This window comes from Agelaius tricolor, unplaced genomic scaffold, assembly GCF_023055355.1.
Source record: "Agelaius tricolor isolate 1412-34295 unplaced genomic scaffold, bAgeTri1.0.p SCAF_7, whole genome shotgun sequence".
Classification (NCBI taxonomy): domain Eukaryota; kingdom Metazoa; phylum Chordata; class Aves; order Passeriformes; family Icteridae; genus Agelaius; species Agelaius tricolor.
In genome coordinates, this window is record NW_027269267.1 from 45,033,869 (window position 1) to 45,052,630 (window position 18,762).

The window sequence follows — 18,762 nt, forward strand, 5'->3', positions numbered from 1 at the left end:
TCCTCTTTTTTTTTTTCTTTCCTCTTTTTTTATCCTTTCAGTTTTTGGGCTACTGTGTAGCACACTGGCCATTTCTGCCCTAAATTGCATCAGCAAAGCCAAGGTTTGAGTTCTTCCTCTTTTTATTCCGAGAAACACCACTGTGTTATTTATATTTTACTTATGCATTCATCATTATCCTTTTCTATTCTGTATTTCTTCTGCTTTCTCCCCTAGCCCTTGAGAGTATGCACTGCAGGTGCTCTAACTATGCAAGATTATCATCTCTATCTCATCCCCATCTCATCTCCATCTCTAATGACTATTCACACACACATCCCCCAAACAGAAGTAAAAACATCTGTCTTTCCCATGGCACCTACTTGTTGGTATTGAAATCAGTGGGAAATCATTTCAAGCCAGTGCACCCACTACCACACAAGAAGGCAAGATTTAATCTCCCTGATTGGCAGCCTTACTATCCCAAATCTTGCTGAGCTTGGAGCTCAGTAGGAGGCAGGAATTGGCAGCCCTACCTTGCACATACTGCTCATAGTTCCCAGCTCCCATTGAATTCACTCTCAGCTGGAGTCCCAGCTTTTCTCTAAGACAAGGTCTTGCCTCTTTGAAAAGCAGTGTCTCCTTCTTCCTGGATCCTACTGATCTGGGAATTATATATATTTATTTTCCTCTCCTATTGAGCAATGACCCATTATGCAAATTCAACCTGCTTCTTGGCTGTGAGCTGCTGTTAGTATCTGTTTCAGAAAATGATGTCAAACTTCCCTTCCTGGACCATTAGAAATGTCCCACTTCCTGGATCATTAGAAATAAAGTGTAGAGGTACAGATTATTTACAACCTAAAAAAGAAACAGTTTCCTTTTTCTACTGGCAGTAGTGAATATTGATTTTCTCTCTCTTTGGAAATTGTCTCCTTTCATTTCCACTCTTCATTGCCCTTCCTTTACTCCCCTGTACATGTCCACACAGAGTGATGGTATTGCCTTTTGGCCTTCATTTAGCTGAGGTAAACAACCCAAACTCTGCTGTTCTCTCCTCTACAATATGGACTCACCCCTACCATGCTCATATATTTCCATTGCGCTGTTCACACTGCATTCCTCTTTCTCTAGCAATGGTGACCTGTCATGGACATATTTTATGAAAAATCTTTTTGATAGGATCTTTTCTCCTGAGAAGCTTCAGAAATGAAATGTAAACAGTAATTATCTGCTGCTGTGGAATGTAACAGGTGCATCTTTGATTAGTCTTATGTGGTTGTTTTTAATTAATGGTCAATCACAGTCCAGCTGTCTCAGACTCTCTGATCAGTCACAGGATTTTATTATCATTCTATTCCTTTCTTTTGCTAGCTTTCTGGTGTCTTTTTTCTCTTTTCTCTTAGTACAGTTTTAGTACATAATTTTCTTTTAACATAATATATATCATAAAATAATAAATCAGCCTTCTGAAACACGGAGTCAAGATTCTCATCTCTTCCCTCACCCTGCAAACACCACCACAGTGACCAGAATTGTACCCACCATTACAAACAAGTTCTCACTCACACTTGCAGTGAAGCATTAAGATTATCCCAAGGGAGCAGTTACAAGCAGATTAAAGCAGGTGAACCCCATATCCCATGGTGTGGTGGTCACCAACTGCAACATTTGCAGTGAGGATACAAAAGCTTGAATAGAGAATTGCATCTTACAGTGCAAGGAAACAAGACAGTACCTTTGCCCACATCCTGCAGGGGTGATGCACGTCCCAGAGAGATGCAGCAAATGAGTGGTGGCCAGTGAGCAGGGGAACTCACTCTCTCACTATTTATGTGTGTCTGTCTGAGGTGGGGGAAGGAATATTAGGCCTTTCCACTTCTGCATCTTGTCCTGCCCATTTCCTCTTCCATCTATAAATGTTCTTTTTTGCTTCACTTTCAACTTTCCTCTGACTAATTGCACTATAAACCTCTGGGACACATGTGATAGGACTTAGCCAGTCATGTTTACATGTTGTGTAAATGTAATACATGTAATACTTCATTACCAGATAGGAGCTGATTCATCTGGCAGCATGGAGAGCTGCGTGGAACCACAGTTATACATGGCTGGAAAAGTCCAGTACTAGGCTAGAGGATGGCAAAGGCTGTTTTAGCTTAAACAACCTGTTGTTTATATGTTTTGTTTTGTTTTTTTCTTCTTTTGCTATATGTCTCTTCTCTAACACATACAATTCAGACTTCGGAAATGTGTGCCATAAGAATTTTAGACCATAAATTGGATTAAGGCAGTTCTTGGCACTTAGCAGTGTTTTAACAGCATGAATCACTGTGTGTTAGCAATAGATAGTGAGTGACAAATCCCTGCCTAGCCCATCAGGAAGGGAGCAGACCCCACAGGAGCATGACTAGGGGCCACTGAATAATTCTGAAGTAAATAAGTAACCATGTCTGAAGTATGGAAATCTCCTGGGTTAGGGAACAAAGCATCAAATCTCAGAATTGCAGCCTTGCACTTACATGATAAGTGCTGCCTAAAGCAGTCTAGAAACCTCAGCCCTCTACTGAGAATACCTCCAAATAATTTTGTAAAGCCTTATCTAACTCCTGAGTGCTTCCAGGTAGATAACAACATGGGTCTAGAGGTGAAGCTAAACATCAGTTTGAGTGGTTCTAACCACTACTGAAAGGTCCTATTTCAGGCTGTGTCCTTCCCCCTCTCCTGTCCCTGGGTACATGGTCCTTCTCCTCCCTGGGCCAGCCCTGATGCTGAGCAGACCCATTTCTGAGCTGGTCCAGCCTGTCTCCAGAGCTAGCTCTATGATCCTCAGCAGTCAGGCATAACTGAGTTTCATTCCCTCAGAAATGCAAAATTAAATCTTGCAGCACAAGCAGAGGGAGGGAGGAGTAGGGCTAGTAGTAGTCTGTGAAATTTTGGGAGAGCACAGACAGGTAACATGAGAGAAGAGGGCATCAGCTTTTCCCCAGCAAGCTCTAAGCAAGACATTTGCCTATTTTGCCTGTGCTTGTAGCCAGCTCTGCTTTTGGGTATCATCTGCTGGTGCATAGCTTGATGCTGAAAATGGCACTGGGTAACAAAGGGCCTTAAATGACAGAAGCAGTGATGAGTCAGTGCATGGATACAACCAAAGGCCTGGGACTCCTAAAACCCAGCCTTACAAACACAAACATAATTTTGTACAGGCTAACCTGCATCATGTGAAGGTTCCATTTAAACCCTTGTCCTTTCTTTTAAATATGAGCAGCTGTTCAGCATGGCTACTAAACCTATTCCCACATATTTCTCTATGAGTATGACACAGTTTCCTTACCCATGCAGATATAACTTGCATCTACATAAAACATGCCAGCACGTGTCCTAGGTCCTGGGTTTGTTTTGCCAAATCCTGACCCCATAGGGATAGAATGTGCATCTGTGCTTCTTCCTTGCCCCCCATATTTCCTCACTGAGGAAAACCTCAGAGGTAGCCTAAAGAATTATCTTTGGTGCTGATAAAATCCAACTGACATATTGGGATTGCTCAGGTTGACAAGGTTGGCAGTGGTTGGAAAGGTTAATAGAAGTTAATGCTATTGGGCTGATAAAGGGAAAGATTTTGTTGACTTTCACTTCTGTTCTTTCAGCTCATTCTTCTCTCAGAAAATTGGAAGAAAATATTTAAATTTCAGAACCATACAATCACAGACTGGCTGCAGTTGGAAGGGAGCTCCAGACACCATCTTGTCCAACCTCTAACAAGGCTACCCAGAGCAGGCTATGTTCAGTTAGGTTCTGAATATCTCTGAGGACAGAGACTCCTCAGCCACCCTGGGCAACCACAAAAAATATTAAATAAAAAATATTCAAAACCCTAAAGTTCACCCTCTTTCCCAAAACCTTTGGGATATAATTTATAAACCCATTCTGTTTCTCATTTCTTTCTCCTCCTCAAGTGAGATAGAAGTTCCACTGCCTTAATCCCATGATGAGACTCCAAAGTGAATTTGGATGGGACCCAGAACTTGTGATGTGCCTTGCAGTGTGCTGTGCAGTCACATGCTGCTGGCTGATCTCAGATATGTGGTCACTTCCTTCTGTGATCTTGATTGCAGGATGGACTGTCCCATGCATTGCAGTAATAATGTTAGTATATTTATGGACTGAACTGAGATACTACGAGAAAGTGACTTTTTGTTTAAAAAAGAACAAAGTGAAACAGTACCTTTGCTTGGGAAACCAATTTCCAAACTGTGCTCTGCAGACCTCAGGCTCAGGTGTACACTGTGGCCTGTGAGGGAAAAGAAAGCAATATGATTATCACTGCAGGGGGAACAGGCATCTATACAAAGTCCTGTACCTCCACAGCAGAATTCCTAGGGGTCTGAACTGAAGAAGGTTGGAAATCAGTGACTGAGACTTTGGTACAGCCTGTGCACCCTGACAAAGGGAGTCTGCTGCTTTCCTCTTCTTTGACACAATACTCATGGTTCAGCAATTTGGGCAGACAATTTGTTAACTAGCAAGTGTGGTGGAAAGACAGAATGTGTTCATCCAAATGTCATTTGCAGCATTGCACGCAGCTACAGTAATGAGCTGTGTTGATTACAGAACAAGGCTTTAGAAAACCAGTGCCCCACAGAGTCTATTTTCTCCTGCTGACACCACATTTTTAAGCAGTTTTTTCCCTTCTTTTGCCTCCAGTTATTTTAGGCTAAACTCTGCCCACACCTGCAAACTGTATGTTTGCTACTGAAAGCAATTTTGGCCCTAGCCTTATGCTCCTTTTGTTCTAAGGAAATATTAAAAATTATGACAAAATACAGAGCCCAGGCTTCCTATTTTCCAAGCCAGCTTTTAAGAAGTAACTTTGTTCATGGCCTATGCTTAGATGAGAAAACAGGAGACAGGTGCCAGCCAGTGTGTTGTGTTTACAGAGACTCTGCTGTTGCTGACTGTCTGAAAACAAGTTACAAGTTCAGAACTTTCTCTTTTTCCCTCTACTGGGATATTTAATTACAGTGAAAAGGTGAGAATCTTTGACAGCAATAACACACAGCAAATGCAATAGGCAATGATTGCACCATGAAATGTATCATCCTGGAAATTTCCAGCCTACAGTAGTTCTCTTATTCACTTACTTGCACAACTAGTGGGAGCGGCAGTGAAATCTCTAAGTTATCACCCTTGTTTGTTTTTTTCAAAGTTCCCACAACAAATCTTGGAAGTTCCCAGCCATGTTCTGGTAAAGGTTGCTAGGAGTCAATGTGCTGATCAGTGCACTACATTACACTGCCCTTCTTGCCTTCCTAAATTAGCAGTGCTATTCCTTAATGCAAGACCTCAAGGCTCATTTTAACTTGTAATGTAGATGCTGGTTTGCTTAAATGAGCTGTAAGATAGAGGCACCAGACATACTGGGATATTCCCTCAGGATCACATTCAAGACACATCATTTATGGAGTAGTGTGAAGAGACCTGGTCTGTAACAATGTGAGAAGACACTGCAGCTCCATGACATTCCTGTTGAACCAATTTAGCTCTCACCAGAGCTACAAGCTTTACCTGTTTTATTGGTGCCAGCACTCAGTTTTACCCTGTCTTCTGCAGCACCCTCAGGCTCTGCTGCACCACTGTGGATCACATGGAGTCCTTCAGTGGAAGGACTAGGAGATGAGTCTGGGGGTGCTTTGGGGGGTCTTTGATAGTTTATGACACCTTCTAAGATAGGATAGCTGCACCTCATGTAGCTGAGCCAGTTATGCCCCATCAGAAGGGATAAACACCTTCAGGCCTGAGTGTGAATGTGACCCTCCCCAAGGTGTGGGGATTTACATCTAAGTCAGAAGTGTAAGGAAGGACAATTGGCATGATAAAAAACACCATTCCCCCTCTGCAGGGCCTGCTTCTTATGGACCTTCTATCCTACCTGGCTCAAACCCCAGAATCTGGTGGTGGGTGTTCTCCCCTCTGTCTAATTTGGATCAGAGGTTTTGCCACTACCTACCCCAAAACTCATCTCCTCCCCTTGGTGGGTGCAATCCCTGCCCCAGCACAGCACTCTGCTGCCTCTGCAAGTGGCCAAATGTTGGAGCCATTGACATTAATGTCTCTCCCAAAGATCACCAGTAGGAATAATAGCAGTGGGTGTGGGACATCACATAGGTGTTGTGTACCTGCAGTTCCCATAACTACTTTTTGGTTTTGGCAGCCTGTGGCAGCCTGTAGCACATTCTGCTCTCTTAATCAAAGAGCAGCTCACAATGTCTATATTATGTGACCAAGATGCAGCCAGATGTCATTACATGACTTGTGCTATTTGGGGAGAAGATAAAACTTGGCTAGCATAAATTCAGAGTTTCATGAGCAAAGACCAAACTAGGGAGAGCACATGTGAGGGATGTGGCAATTTTAATTAAATTAGCAGCAGAACTCCAGTGGTGCAAATGAGGCATTACCCACTGTGCTAGGCTGTGCATCATACACAGAAAGGCACCAAGAAAATTGATGCTCCTGGTCACTTCAGAGCAAGGATAGATGTCAGGACATAATGGGCCCCAGCAAGGCTGTGGTGGTGGTCCAATACAGTATCAAAATCTAGTATACAACAAGCTTAACCATTAATTAAGGTAAAAGAGCCTCTCTGCATCTATACTAGTTCTCAGGGAATCCCTAAGAAATTATCCAAGACTCATTACAAACTTTTGTATGCACTAAAAGGGCTAAAATAACACCTATAGAATATATAGCAGAACCAGAAGGAAAAATAAAGCAGCATTCTTCAAACATAAACAGGTAAAAAAAAATCACCTAATTTTGTGGGAGTCCATAATTTACCTGGCAGCAGCTGCAGAAGGCTTGAGACAAGTGCTGGAAGATGCTGTGTGAGTTAACAGAATTGTTCCTCCAACTTTCAGGGCAGATGCTTTTTCTCTTGCTCTCAGCTTTGTCCCTCCCATACATGGCCCCTCCTGGAAAGATTTAAACAATGAGCCATGTTACAAAATCCACACACAGTACTTGTTGCTAATGGAGTGCCCATTTTTCAAGCTCTTGCCATGAGTTAATTTCCTCCCTTCCCTCCTAGCTGCTGGACACCTAATCAGACATCATGCTTTCATTGAGATCCCCGAGGCAGCCTGGGTATCCCATGAGTGACAAATATGTCCCTGCTCTTTTGGAGCACTCCAAGAACTGCAAAAAAAAAAGCTTTTTCCTCATCTGTGGTTGTACCCAGCTAGATTATGCATTTTCCACCCTGATGTACTTCTAAAAGTGTCAAGAAATATTGCAAAACAGCCTGAAATTACACTTTAAAATGCAGCAGTCTCTGATTTATGGTGCAATTATAAAACATGTCATGGTAGTTATTAGCTCTGAGATTGAGTATCACATATTTCAGACTGTAAAACATACTGAGGAATTTCTAGCTGTGATTGTGTATTCACCTCTAAAGAGGAAATGGGCTTAATTACACCAACATTTATAAAAGGGAGAAATAACAGCAAAAATGGAAGAAAGGTTAAATTTGAACACAAGAGCTGTGAATACATAAAACATTTATATTATTGCACTTGTAATTGAGCATCTAAGCAGAAGCTAATGATTTGATTTAAATTGGTCCTTTTTACATAAGTAGCATTTGAAGAATTTTGGGTTTTAGAATTTATAATGACACTCTTTTTTCCCTATGATTACTCATCTTCAGCATAGTAGATTCAACCAGATGCAGGAAGAATTAAAAATCAAGAAAAAATAACTACTTTCACAAAATGATAGGAATGATCAACCATGTTGATGCTTCAGTCTTGGCAGGGTTTAAAACTATTCACCTAAAAATGAAACCTACTGTCACATGCAGAGGACAGCATTTTATTTACCTTTTCCCTCCCTGCAAAAGCTGGAAGATGTCCCTCCTTGTATGGTCTTGAATTATTGCAGGAGCCCTAGGGTTAGCTGTAAGGGAAATAATGTGATGTTCGAGTCTTGCATTTATTTATGAAAAAGGTCATTTTCAGTGAGAATAGATGGTGGTAGTGGTACCACCAGCTCACACAGCTTATCCTGACTTTGGTGATTTATTTGCATGGCACAATGCCATCACCATGACTTTGGGGTTTATATAATATGGAAATAAACCATTCTTACTTCTCCTTTCCACAGTCAGAAGATTTTTTCTATTTCTGCAATCTGGCTATTGCCACTCTTTATCAAATTGGGCAGATTTGAAGTCTGTTTTGAAGTCTATGCTTTCTTTGGGCATTTATTTTCCTTTTTCTTTCCTTGATTTGGTATGATATTTTATTAAACTCAAGGAGGGGTGTCTGGGGAAGTCCAAAAAGACAGGAGGTACATTCTTTTCCCCATTGAATTAAATGAGTCTCAAATGAAGGAGCAGTGAAATGTTATGGCCCATCGTGGGCTGCCGGCACAATTGCAGTGGGGTGTAAATCCCCCTACCACCAGCCATCCACAGGGCAGAGCCAATGCAATTCTATTTCACCACAAAAGCAAAGCAGGAAGCTGCCTTTGGTAGCAGCTTGTAAGAGATAGTTTGGGGTCTATGTTGCCTGTGAAAGAAAAAATAAATCTGAGTGGCTTTTAGCCCAACCTACCCATTGCTGCTTCGCGCTTCTGTTGTGTTCAGCTGCTGCTGCCAAAGCAAGGGTTCCTAGGGAGGAAGGGAATGACTGATGCAGAGAAGTAGATTCTCCCCACAGCTTCCTGCTGTCTCACCCTACTACCCTTGGCAAAAGGACTTTCCCCCACGTGTGCAGCCCAGCTGAGCTCTGCACTGCCTTTTTTCTTCCTGTGTTAGCAAGGGCCAGGCATATTTCCCCATGCTTGTCTACTCTGTGCAGGTTTGGGAAGCCCCTCCAGTCAAGGTCAATTAGTGAAGATGGATGGAGACAGTGAAGGAGGAGAGAAAAGAGAAGATATATGACTGTGTGGGAATAAAACATGACATGTCTCACAAAGACACTGGAAAAGCACAGTTTTGTGGGGCAGGGAAGAGGAATAAAGGAAAGGAAAGGAAGGAGAAGAAAGATACCCAAGCCCTTAAATATTCCCATCCAGTAAAGTCCCCTGATTCCTCATAGGTCTTCTCTTCCCAGGCCCCAGAAACATTCCTGTGCTCTGACAGAGTAAAATATGTGGTGAGCTTGCTCCTGAGTCCAGCTGAACAAAACTGGTAGGTCTCTGTCCACCCTCAGCATGTCCTTCCATCCTTCCTCCCTCTCTCCCTCCCTCCCTAGCATCCTGAGAAATTCCTGTAAGGCTATGGAAAGATGGGCTTCAAAAGCTCACTGAGGTCTCACCAGAGGGGAGGGAGCACATGAAGGTGAGTGGGATTCCTTCCTCCATGTCACTACACCACAAAGAAGCCTGGAGGGGAGAGAGCTTGCCCAAAGCTCCCACATCATCTCTGAGCCTGCAGGGCAGTGTATCCAGTCTGCCCATGGGCTTTGGTCACTCCAGCACTCTGAGAGCCACACAAGAGCCTTGACAGGAAGGCCAGGAAAGCCTGGCAATCCTCCGCTTCAGATCAGGCATTTTGGAATGTTTCTGAACAATCTGGCTCATCTCAGACCAGACCTGATTACAAGTGATGGAGCAGCACAGAGTTTACCAGAGCCTGTGGTGGGATACAAGTCAGTGATGGAACCATAATTGCTGCACCTTATTTACAGTGTGGGTTTCACCCACAGCACTCTCTAGCACAAACTCCAGCCTCACAGTTGTTAACAATTGGTGAGATTTATAAGGCTGCATATATATTTTTTTTACTGCTTTAACTTTGCTGTTGCTGTATCCTCAGGCTTCCCATTTTTCCAGTGATAACAGTGAGAAACTGTTAGAGTGAAAACTTAAATTCCCAGTTGACTACATGGCTTCAGGTGGTGATGGCTTTAAAAGAAAAAAATTCTTCAAGAGTCTAGATCATGTGTTGAGAGAAATATATGAATGTAAATCAAGAGTTAATCTATAATGGGAAATATACATTATTTATAAAAATCTAAATTTATAAATATCTAAAAGAATACAGCAAATCTTAACATCTTATTCCTTTAGAGTGCCACGAAATTATACTTGCATGAAGCCATTAACCCCAAAAGAGTTCTGATTACAGGAAAGACTGAGAATATGTCATATGCCTACTCTCAATGTAGGTCAGTGTACACACAGAGCAAAACAGAAGGAAACTTGAGGAAAATTATCTACCCCATCTAGAGAAACTCTTGCTTAAAGTTCTTCTGGAATTTAGATGATGTCTTAAGTTAAAATGGAACATGATAAGATGTCCACATGAGCAGTGACCACATAGGGAAAGGTGCAGACTGGAATGACTGCACTGAATTAAGAAATTGGAATTTCTTAAATTGAAAAAGCTTCGAACAGGGTGACACACTTGTGTTTATCCATCCATCTTGTGAGAACAGTTATTACACAGGCAGGCAAAGTCATGGTAACAGCACACACAAATTAGGGCAGAAGAGCATATGAGGAAAAACTGATCTCTTTTATGCTTCTGATGGCCTGCTCACTCACAACTTGGTCATACATTTTAAATATTCTTTGGATAAAGAAATACATTAAATATACCATTTATGAAAAAGATTCAGAAAAATTGGAAAATATTCAGAGGGGCCTAAGAACAATAACAGCCTTGGAAATAATGGTCTGTGAAAGAGATATGAGGAGGTTTATCCTAGAAAAGGGAAGCTACTCCATTTCACATCACAGCTAAGCCAGTCTGACCACTGGCACTTGTCTGATGCCCTCCCTCGGGCTTAATCCAGGAAACTAAATTGCTAGGAAACAAATTTTATTATTTATTTGAATGCTTCTCCACTTTATCCTCTGAACTGGTTCATCTCAATCACATGAGGGCTGGCTGAATGGAGAAAAATGTAGGGTGGTTCATTTTGCAGCATCTGACCTTCAGATTGGCATAGCTTTAATGTGGAAGTGTACTTCTGTACACAATACAAAAATACAATCTGTATATTTTAGAAGAGAGAGTGTTGAACAACTTTGCTCTATCTGCTGAGAAAGAAAACAAAAAGAAATCTGTTAAATATTTATCAGATTCTTGACTTATGCGATAAAATCCCTTTATAACAGGAAGGGTATTAAAATATTGTACATAAGAATTTTGTGGAATTTCCTTTACTGGAATCATTACCAATGTATTACCCCAATCTGCCAGGATTAGTTCAAGGTTTCTTTTTCTGCCTTGGTGCAGATATGGATTTTGAGAATGATCTCTTGAGATTCATTCTATCCCTTTTTTTTCAGGCTTCACAATTTGCCAAGTTCACCCATCCTGCCCGAGTTAGCTCTAACTGAACTCAATAGGACTTGGAAAAATGGCTATAACAAGAACAGTGCCAGATTCTAATATTGCTGTTTGATTTATATTTTGTTGAAGACCAGAGAAGTATCTGTGAATATGCTGTTCATGGACACATTACCAGACACTCTGCTCATGACCTGCTCTGCATTCTGGAAAATTTCCTGGGCTGGCATAGCTGGTCTCTAAATACCCCATGAAAATAAACCCATAAGAACAAGTCACACATCAGAGGTGATTTCCAGGTTAAAGGCTTGTGCTGCAAATGGGGATGCAGCACTTGCAAGTAGCTGCTGAAGCTCAATGGAAATCCAATTGCAAATAGGGGAATCAGGGTCAACAGCAGGGAAATGTGTATGCTGAGATATACAATTTCATTACATATCAGAAGAAAAGTATAGCAAACAGTAAAGCTTTGTTGCAATATAACTGGTGTTCAGATTTAAAATACACTAGTGCAGAAATGGGAAATTGGAGATCAAATGAGGAAGAGAGATGCTGTATTAGGGACTTTTTTTTTTCCTTTGAAAATCTTTTCCAGAAATGACAGGCTGCAAGATCGATATACACAGACTTGGAAAATACTGAAATGCATTTAACCTTCTGTCTCCTCAGAGTCAGTAAATGTCATTATTAATGATGTTCTCTAATGAAGTGTTTTATGGACAAAATAAACACTGCAGCTTTCTTGTACAAAATTCTCTACTTACTTTAGTGCCAGTAAGTTCTGGGAAAAGTCTTTGTAGGTAGGACAAAAAAGAAAAAGTAGAGGCAGTTTTAAAGAAAATATAACAATCACTTTAATTAAGAAAACCTTATTATTTAAAGAACTAGACAAAACTAGCTCAAATGCAGGAAGCCTGTGGATTCCCCTAGACTTTCTGGGGGAGGGATCAAGTAAGAAAAATGCTTTACCAAGTATCTTTTCAAGTCTTTGGAAGTCCTGTCAAACGGAGAGGATCAATACTAATGCAGGGAGAACACATAAACCCTTCAAAGCCATCTGAGCACAGGAGTTGCTGTGTAACCACTCCCACCCTGCCAAGCTGGGCAGCCTCACATGGGAACCACCACCACTGTGGGACATTGAGCTGCCATCCACGGCTTGAGGAGCAGGCAGCTTTCTTCTTTGACAAGCCCTGCAGCCTTTGAAGCTGGGATCTGCTTGTTCTAAAGGGACTGACTAAAGAGGGAGAGGAAGCTTCAAAAGACCTCACTGCCTCTGTGAGCTAACCAGTCACAAGACTGCACTGACAACCTCCTATGACATCTACCATCATTTTTTTTTTTTGACTTGTTCCTTATTCTGCCCTTTAACATTAGCATCTTCTTTCCATTTGTATGTGAAGCTTGCAGAAACATCATAAAATGAACAGTTCCTCTACTTCAGCTGGGACTCTCCCTTATTTTTCCCCACTGGGCTTCGTGTATTTTTTGTTTGGAAGTTTTGTTGTGATCCTGATTCAGCAGTGTGATACATGGCTGTGAGTACTAAAGAAATAATTCAGTGGGAAGGGCAGTAATAACTGTCACATGCAATAGGAAAGGACAAAATATGGTTAACAGCTGGACTCAATAATAATCTTAGTAACTATTCTGTGATTCTCTGAAAATGCTAACAAAATTCTGAAGATGGGTCTGTAATTCCTACAAACCTTTGTATGTGTGTGTTCATTTAATTTAATTTCACTCATATAATGCTGCTCTGTGCTACTACTGTCAGTTTACCCATTGCCAAATGCAGCCCATTTCAGTCCAAAGCAGGACAATGGACAAATTATATCACCTTTCTCAGTCCTGGCAGTGAACATTGGGTCAGCATATTCTGCTCATTTCCTTTTCCCACTTCTGTCTGCCCTGGCCTTTCTCAGCTGATTCACCAAGTTATCCAAGCCCTTACTGAAAAAGCATTTCACAAGACACCCGTATATTGGAATATGACCCGTATGGGAATAAATTTCAGAGATTATCTCAGAGGGGAACTTTCAAATGTCTCCACTTTGACTGATATGTATTTTGAGAGAGGCCAAGGGTTTTCTTTATTTTGCTGACACTGCATCAAATAACTCAGATGTCCCATTTAAGGAATTCAGATTAAAAACAAAACCAGATCCATATTTATGTAATAAAGAAGCCGACAGAAATGCTTTGGTGATTTGGCAAACATCTAGTTCAACATGTCTTGAAACTGTTGACCTCAATGATTCACATCTCATCCTTTCAAAGAAAAATTCTTTACTTCACTTATTTTCTCAGTTTATAGTTATGCTTTTTATCTTGCTTCCTGTGACCTAACTCATATTTTATCTGAATCCTCTTGAGATAACAGACCACAGAAGACATTTCTTGTTTTCATTTGTTCTGTTTTTGTCTTGGTGGTTAAAAATACAGTGGGAAAAAAAGGAGAATTTAAAAAAGGAAGGATAATGCCACTTGATCACACTAATCTTGATGGCCTGGTCTTGTGGCTTACTCTCATCACGCATTTGTAACAAGTCATTCCTTTCCCCATCACTCTCCAACAAGCTAAGGCAGCAGCTGTCAGTCTGTCCCTGCTCCTCCTTCAGTCCTGCCCCCACTCCCTGCAGGTAGCAGATGTCCTATTTGGTATGTCTGTGCTGATAAACAGCAGAGCATGAGGGGGCGAGCACTGGTTTTGGACCCCTGGTTACTTACATTGCCCAAATTTAATTCTGTGTTTTGAGTCATGGACCATTTCAGTTCTCTGTCTGCAAGACAACCTGCTCCTGAGCCATCAGCACACTCGTGTGATCTCAGAGCCATGGCCCACAAGCAGAGTCTGCAGACATGAAGACTGTTGTAAATCAGGATAACCCCTGGCATCCAGAAGGAATGACAAGGAGGACTCCATTGATTTCAGAAGGCTAATTAATTACTTTATTATACTATATTATTCAATACTATATTACATTGAATCTGCACAAGCACCCAACTCAACTGCACAGAATCTCGTGACTACCAGCTGACAGCCCTGACACACACACAAATTGAATTGGTCAATGAATCAAAACACTCACACCAGAATCCAATCAAGCAAATTCCTTCAGGTAAATAATCTTCCTCAATGCATTCCACTTGTTCCAAAACACAGGAGCAGTAAATAAGAATTGGTTTTTATTTTCTCTGAGATCCAGAGAACATGAATCCCAGCAATATCCTTGGGAAGCTGTGCCTTGCTTTTCTCTGTGAAGAGAAATGCAGCTACAGAAGACAAAGGCATGGCCAGACATCGATCTACTGCCTTCCTGACCAGCCCTTAGGATGTGGTGAAGCCTCATTGCAGGAGCAGTGTTTGCCCCTGACACTGCTACTGAATCTACTGCTGAGAACCTCTAGGGATGGATGGAACTGTGCCTGCCAGAGGATGCTGCCCACAAAATCAGTAAAGATATACAGTTCAACCATTTTTAGGCAAATAAATCTTGGGTTAAAATTAAAAGCACAGAAAAGTCACTTGGACACTTTGCTATAGACCTTTACTCCTTGCTACATAAACTGGAGCAAATACCGTATGCATGACTTGGAGGAATTCCACGTGGAGAAAGAGGGCTACAGTCTGGAGGATAAATTCACTCCACCTGATGAGACCATTTGGCACTGCCCATAGGCAGAAGTGCCTTTGTTTGCAGGAACCTGAACTATTAAACACTCTTGATGAAATGGCTCCTTCTGGCTGTGCTGCTGCAGTGCTTAAAAACAGAGAGCAGAGACAGCGCTGCCACCTGCTGCTCCCAGGGACATGGCTCTCATGCTTACCGAGGGCATCAAAGCTTTCCTGTAGAATCCCAGAAAATTCTGAGCTGGAAGGGACCTACAAATGTAATTGAGTCGAATTCTCAAAGCTTGGATGTGAAAAGTTGGTATTTACTGTAAAAGTAAATGTTAAAAAAAATTAAAGTTTATAGTCAAAAATTGTTCACCATAAAATTAAATACCAAACTTTGATCTTTGCAAAGGTTCAGGTAATAACATAAGCTACCACTATGGTCCTGTCATGTTGTTGTTCTGTTTCTAGAGTCCCATACTGTTGTTATCAGATTTCTAAAGTCCATACCTCCTCGGTGCATTCTTACAGCTGCAGATCTTCACAGCACAGACTCCTTCTTCTGCATGTTGTTCTCTCTCAGGCCAGGACTCCTCCAAGGCTCTCCCTGACTGGCTAACCCGCCCCCTTTTATCCCAGTTATCTTCATTGATCACAGCTGCAGCCCATCAAGGACAACCGGGACCTCTCAGGCCAAAGCCTATACACAGATATTCAAGTACAATACTTTTCCTCTACTTTATTTCCCCCTTTTCTTTTACTTACAGAACCAGGTTTTACATACAATACTTCAAGTACAATACATACATTTTCCCATGACTCAAAGGCCATGTACAACACCCATAGCTCCTTGCTCAAAGGCCATACTCTTTCACAGCTCCTTGACCCAAAGGCTATGTTCTTTTGCAGCTCTTGGCTGTATGATCTTCTACCAGCTATCACCACAGCTCTTGCCTGTAACAGCTCTTGACTGTCTCATCTTCTACCAACTATCACATCAGGGCTACCAATTGTTGTTCTATTTCTGGAGTCCCATATTGTTGTTATCAGATTTCTAAAGTCCATACCTCCTTGGCATATTCTTACAGCTGCAAATCTTCACAGCACAGACTCCTTCTTCTGCATATTGCTGTCTCTCAGTTCAAGGCTCTCCCTGACTGGCTAACCTGCCCCCTTTTATCCCAGTTATCTTCATTGGTCACAGCTGCAGCCCAATTAAGGACATCGCAGCTGCAGCCCATCAAGGGCAACCAGGACCCCCCCGGGGCAAAGCCTCTATACAGATATTCATGTACAATACTTTTCCTCTACTATACTGTCACAGTCCTAAAAAGAAAGCAAGCTGCCTTGCCACCCTGTTTTGAAGTTTAGTCACACCCTTGATGCTGTTGTCTTTGGCTAGTTCAGTGTAGAGAGTTTGGTTAGGAATTTACTGAAACTGCAGGCAATTAACCTCTCACCAGCCTGAGGCTTTATAGTAACAATGCTGTCCTTAAAGAAAGGCACGATGGGCAACAGACAAGAGTGATAGACGTAAGAACAATATGCAAGAAAAATATGGCAAAATCCTATTGACATGCATGACCTAAAAGTGTTAATGTATTTACTCCTCTTCTGCATCACCTGTCCTATACAGATGAAATGATTAGCCTGAGTCTTACACACCTTGTCTTTGATGAACACTATCAGAACTGCACTTAAAGCAACACTATTTAAGGTCATGTTAGAAATCATCACATTTGTCAGGCTAAAATGGTACATTATTGTTAAAAAACAGTAGCTACTACAATTGCTATAAAGTTTTGTGGAAATGGGGCACAGATGTTTGTAGCTGGCAAGAGCTGTGGTTTCTGCAAATAAATTCAGACACAACAGACTGAATAGTGAAGGATATCTAAGGGTTACTATAAAGTCAGTGCTGATGAAACTATATTGGAATTTTAACAGCTAGGCCTGTGACCCTGAAGCTTTTGATGACACCTTAATAAAGAATTAGATTAGAATCTGTGATTTAACTACTGAGTTGCAAAAGCTGCCAGAAACTGACAAAGGGTGATGATTTTTTCTTACAACAATGCCTATGTAAATTTTAAAGTAACTGTACTATTTCAGAAATTCAATTTCAGATCTTCCCCCAGAAAGCATTTAGATGAAATACAGAAGTGCATCTGGAAAGACAGTGCATGCTGTGCAGCCAGTCACGCATCCTGGCAAAAGCTGCAGGGAACTGCAGCCACCAAGTTGAGAGAGGCCAACATTTCAACTTCTATATTTACATTTGCAATGTTGATTTCACTGGGAGAGAGTTGCTTCCTGGCTTTTGGAACACCACTTTTTTTTTTTTTTTGTGCTAGATTCTAAAGAAATCTGCTTTTCATATTAAAAACAGTGCCTGGAACACGGTGTGGCATTAACACCTGCTCATGCTTTGTCTTGCAATGCTTTGAATCAGGATCATCCTTGCTTATCAAGTCAAGCTGTCAGCTGCTTCACTGCCGAGGTGCATGAGCACCACTCTGTAAGCCCATTCTTCTTCCCTATTAGAGTCCTTGCTCATGAATCATTCAAATCCCTCAGCCTGAACCCTGCTTTGCTGCTGCCTTCAGTAATCTTTATTTGCGCCTGGAAACTCTTTGGGATGTCAAAAAAGAGCTGACAGAAACAAATGCATCCCAATGTATCTCTTTCCTCCTGCAGTGCAAATTCAGGCAGGTTAGCTTCTAGCACTGGCAGCTTGAACAAGAGTGGAGCAAAGGAATGTTTCCCCAGCCAGACATGATTCTCAAGTGTGAGAAAAGGACTAATACAGCCTTACCTCCTGGGCAGCCAGGTGCCTGGCATTTCCCAGCTGAGGTGTATTTAACTGGGTCCTCATTTGGATGCATCAGGCTAGGAGGTTTCTGAGTGAAAGCACTGTGAACGTACTCAGAGTCCTTTCTAAGGAAAACTACTATGAATCTTAACACAAACATTGGACCTGATATTCCCAGACTAGTTAGAATGCACAACACATAAAATACTACTACTACTTCAAATAATCAAGAAATCATTGAATATAACTAGGGGTTGTATATATATCTAGCTACTACAAAGTTCAACCTAAGTAAAGATGGAAAGTAGAAGTTAAGAAAGACATATGGGGTAAATTTGTACATATTTTCTTAGTCACACTGTGTCAGCAGACAAAACACGTTCAGGCTCCATGTGCATTTAACAGTATATTTGTTTCTCACTCCGACACAGTGACTTGAAATCCATAAGCGTAACTACAGTCTTCCTAGCTCAGGTGATAGATGTTTGTGCTTCAGGGGTAGGGATTAATGCATTAAATTAGTTATGCTTTCCTGGGCAGCAATTTGCCAGAAGAGGTGTGGATGGATTTGTGATTTGCATAACAAGGTTTGAAATACCCACAGCTGAGGAAAACAGAACAGAATATTTCAGTTGGATGGGACCTACAATGATCACCTAGTCCAAGACTAAGACAAGCAGCTCCAATTAATGTAAGTTGTGTGGCTAAGACCTCTAATAAGCTTTGTGTCTTCAACCAAAAATCTTTAGAATGTCATAAAATTTTCTTATACAACCTTGTATTTTCTGCTCTGAGTAAGCTGAATTCTATATAGAAGAGAAATTGCTTAAATTCTACAAGAACACTCAAAATAAGGTATGGTGAATGGAACAAACCAGGTATTAGCTTAATCTGGTGTGGTCTGTAAGGTTTAAATGCCCAATAAGCTTACTGACAATACCTAGCTGAGATTAGTAAAAAAAATGTTATTCTTCATAGAGGAATAGCAATATCAGAGAAACCATTTTTGCTCAATGTATGGGGGAAAAGAAAAAGTTTGTGTAGAAGAAT

The 18,762-nt window shown here is 41.3% G+C and overlaps 1 protein-coding gene across 4 annotated transcripts in view; it reads right to left on the reverse strand.

Moving 5' to 3' along the window:
• The window catches only part of ACOD1 (aconitate decarboxylase 1), a 33,542-nt gene that overhangs the window by 6,226 nt on the left and 8,554 nt on the right, over window positions 1-18,762 (reverse strand). For 2 of the 4 annotated variants that reach the window (XM_071431046.1, XM_071431045.1), the window contains exons 4-7: window positions 8,595-8,650; window positions 7,860-7,935; window positions 6,817-6,950; window positions 4,205-4,270 (exon numbers count right to left, since the gene is read on the reverse strand). Coding sequence is in view for 1 of the 4 variants with exons in the window: in XM_071431043.1 (XP_071287144.1) it covers window positions 1,718-1,729 (12 nt within the window). In the remaining 3 variants the exon portion in view is untranslated. Of the gene's footprint in view, window positions 1-1,717; window positions 1,931-4,204; window positions 4,271-6,816; window positions 6,951-7,859; window positions 7,936-8,594; window positions 8,651-18,762 lie in introns of those variants that run through there. The other 2 variants (XM_071431044.1, XM_071431043.1) reach the window with 2 other exon arrangements.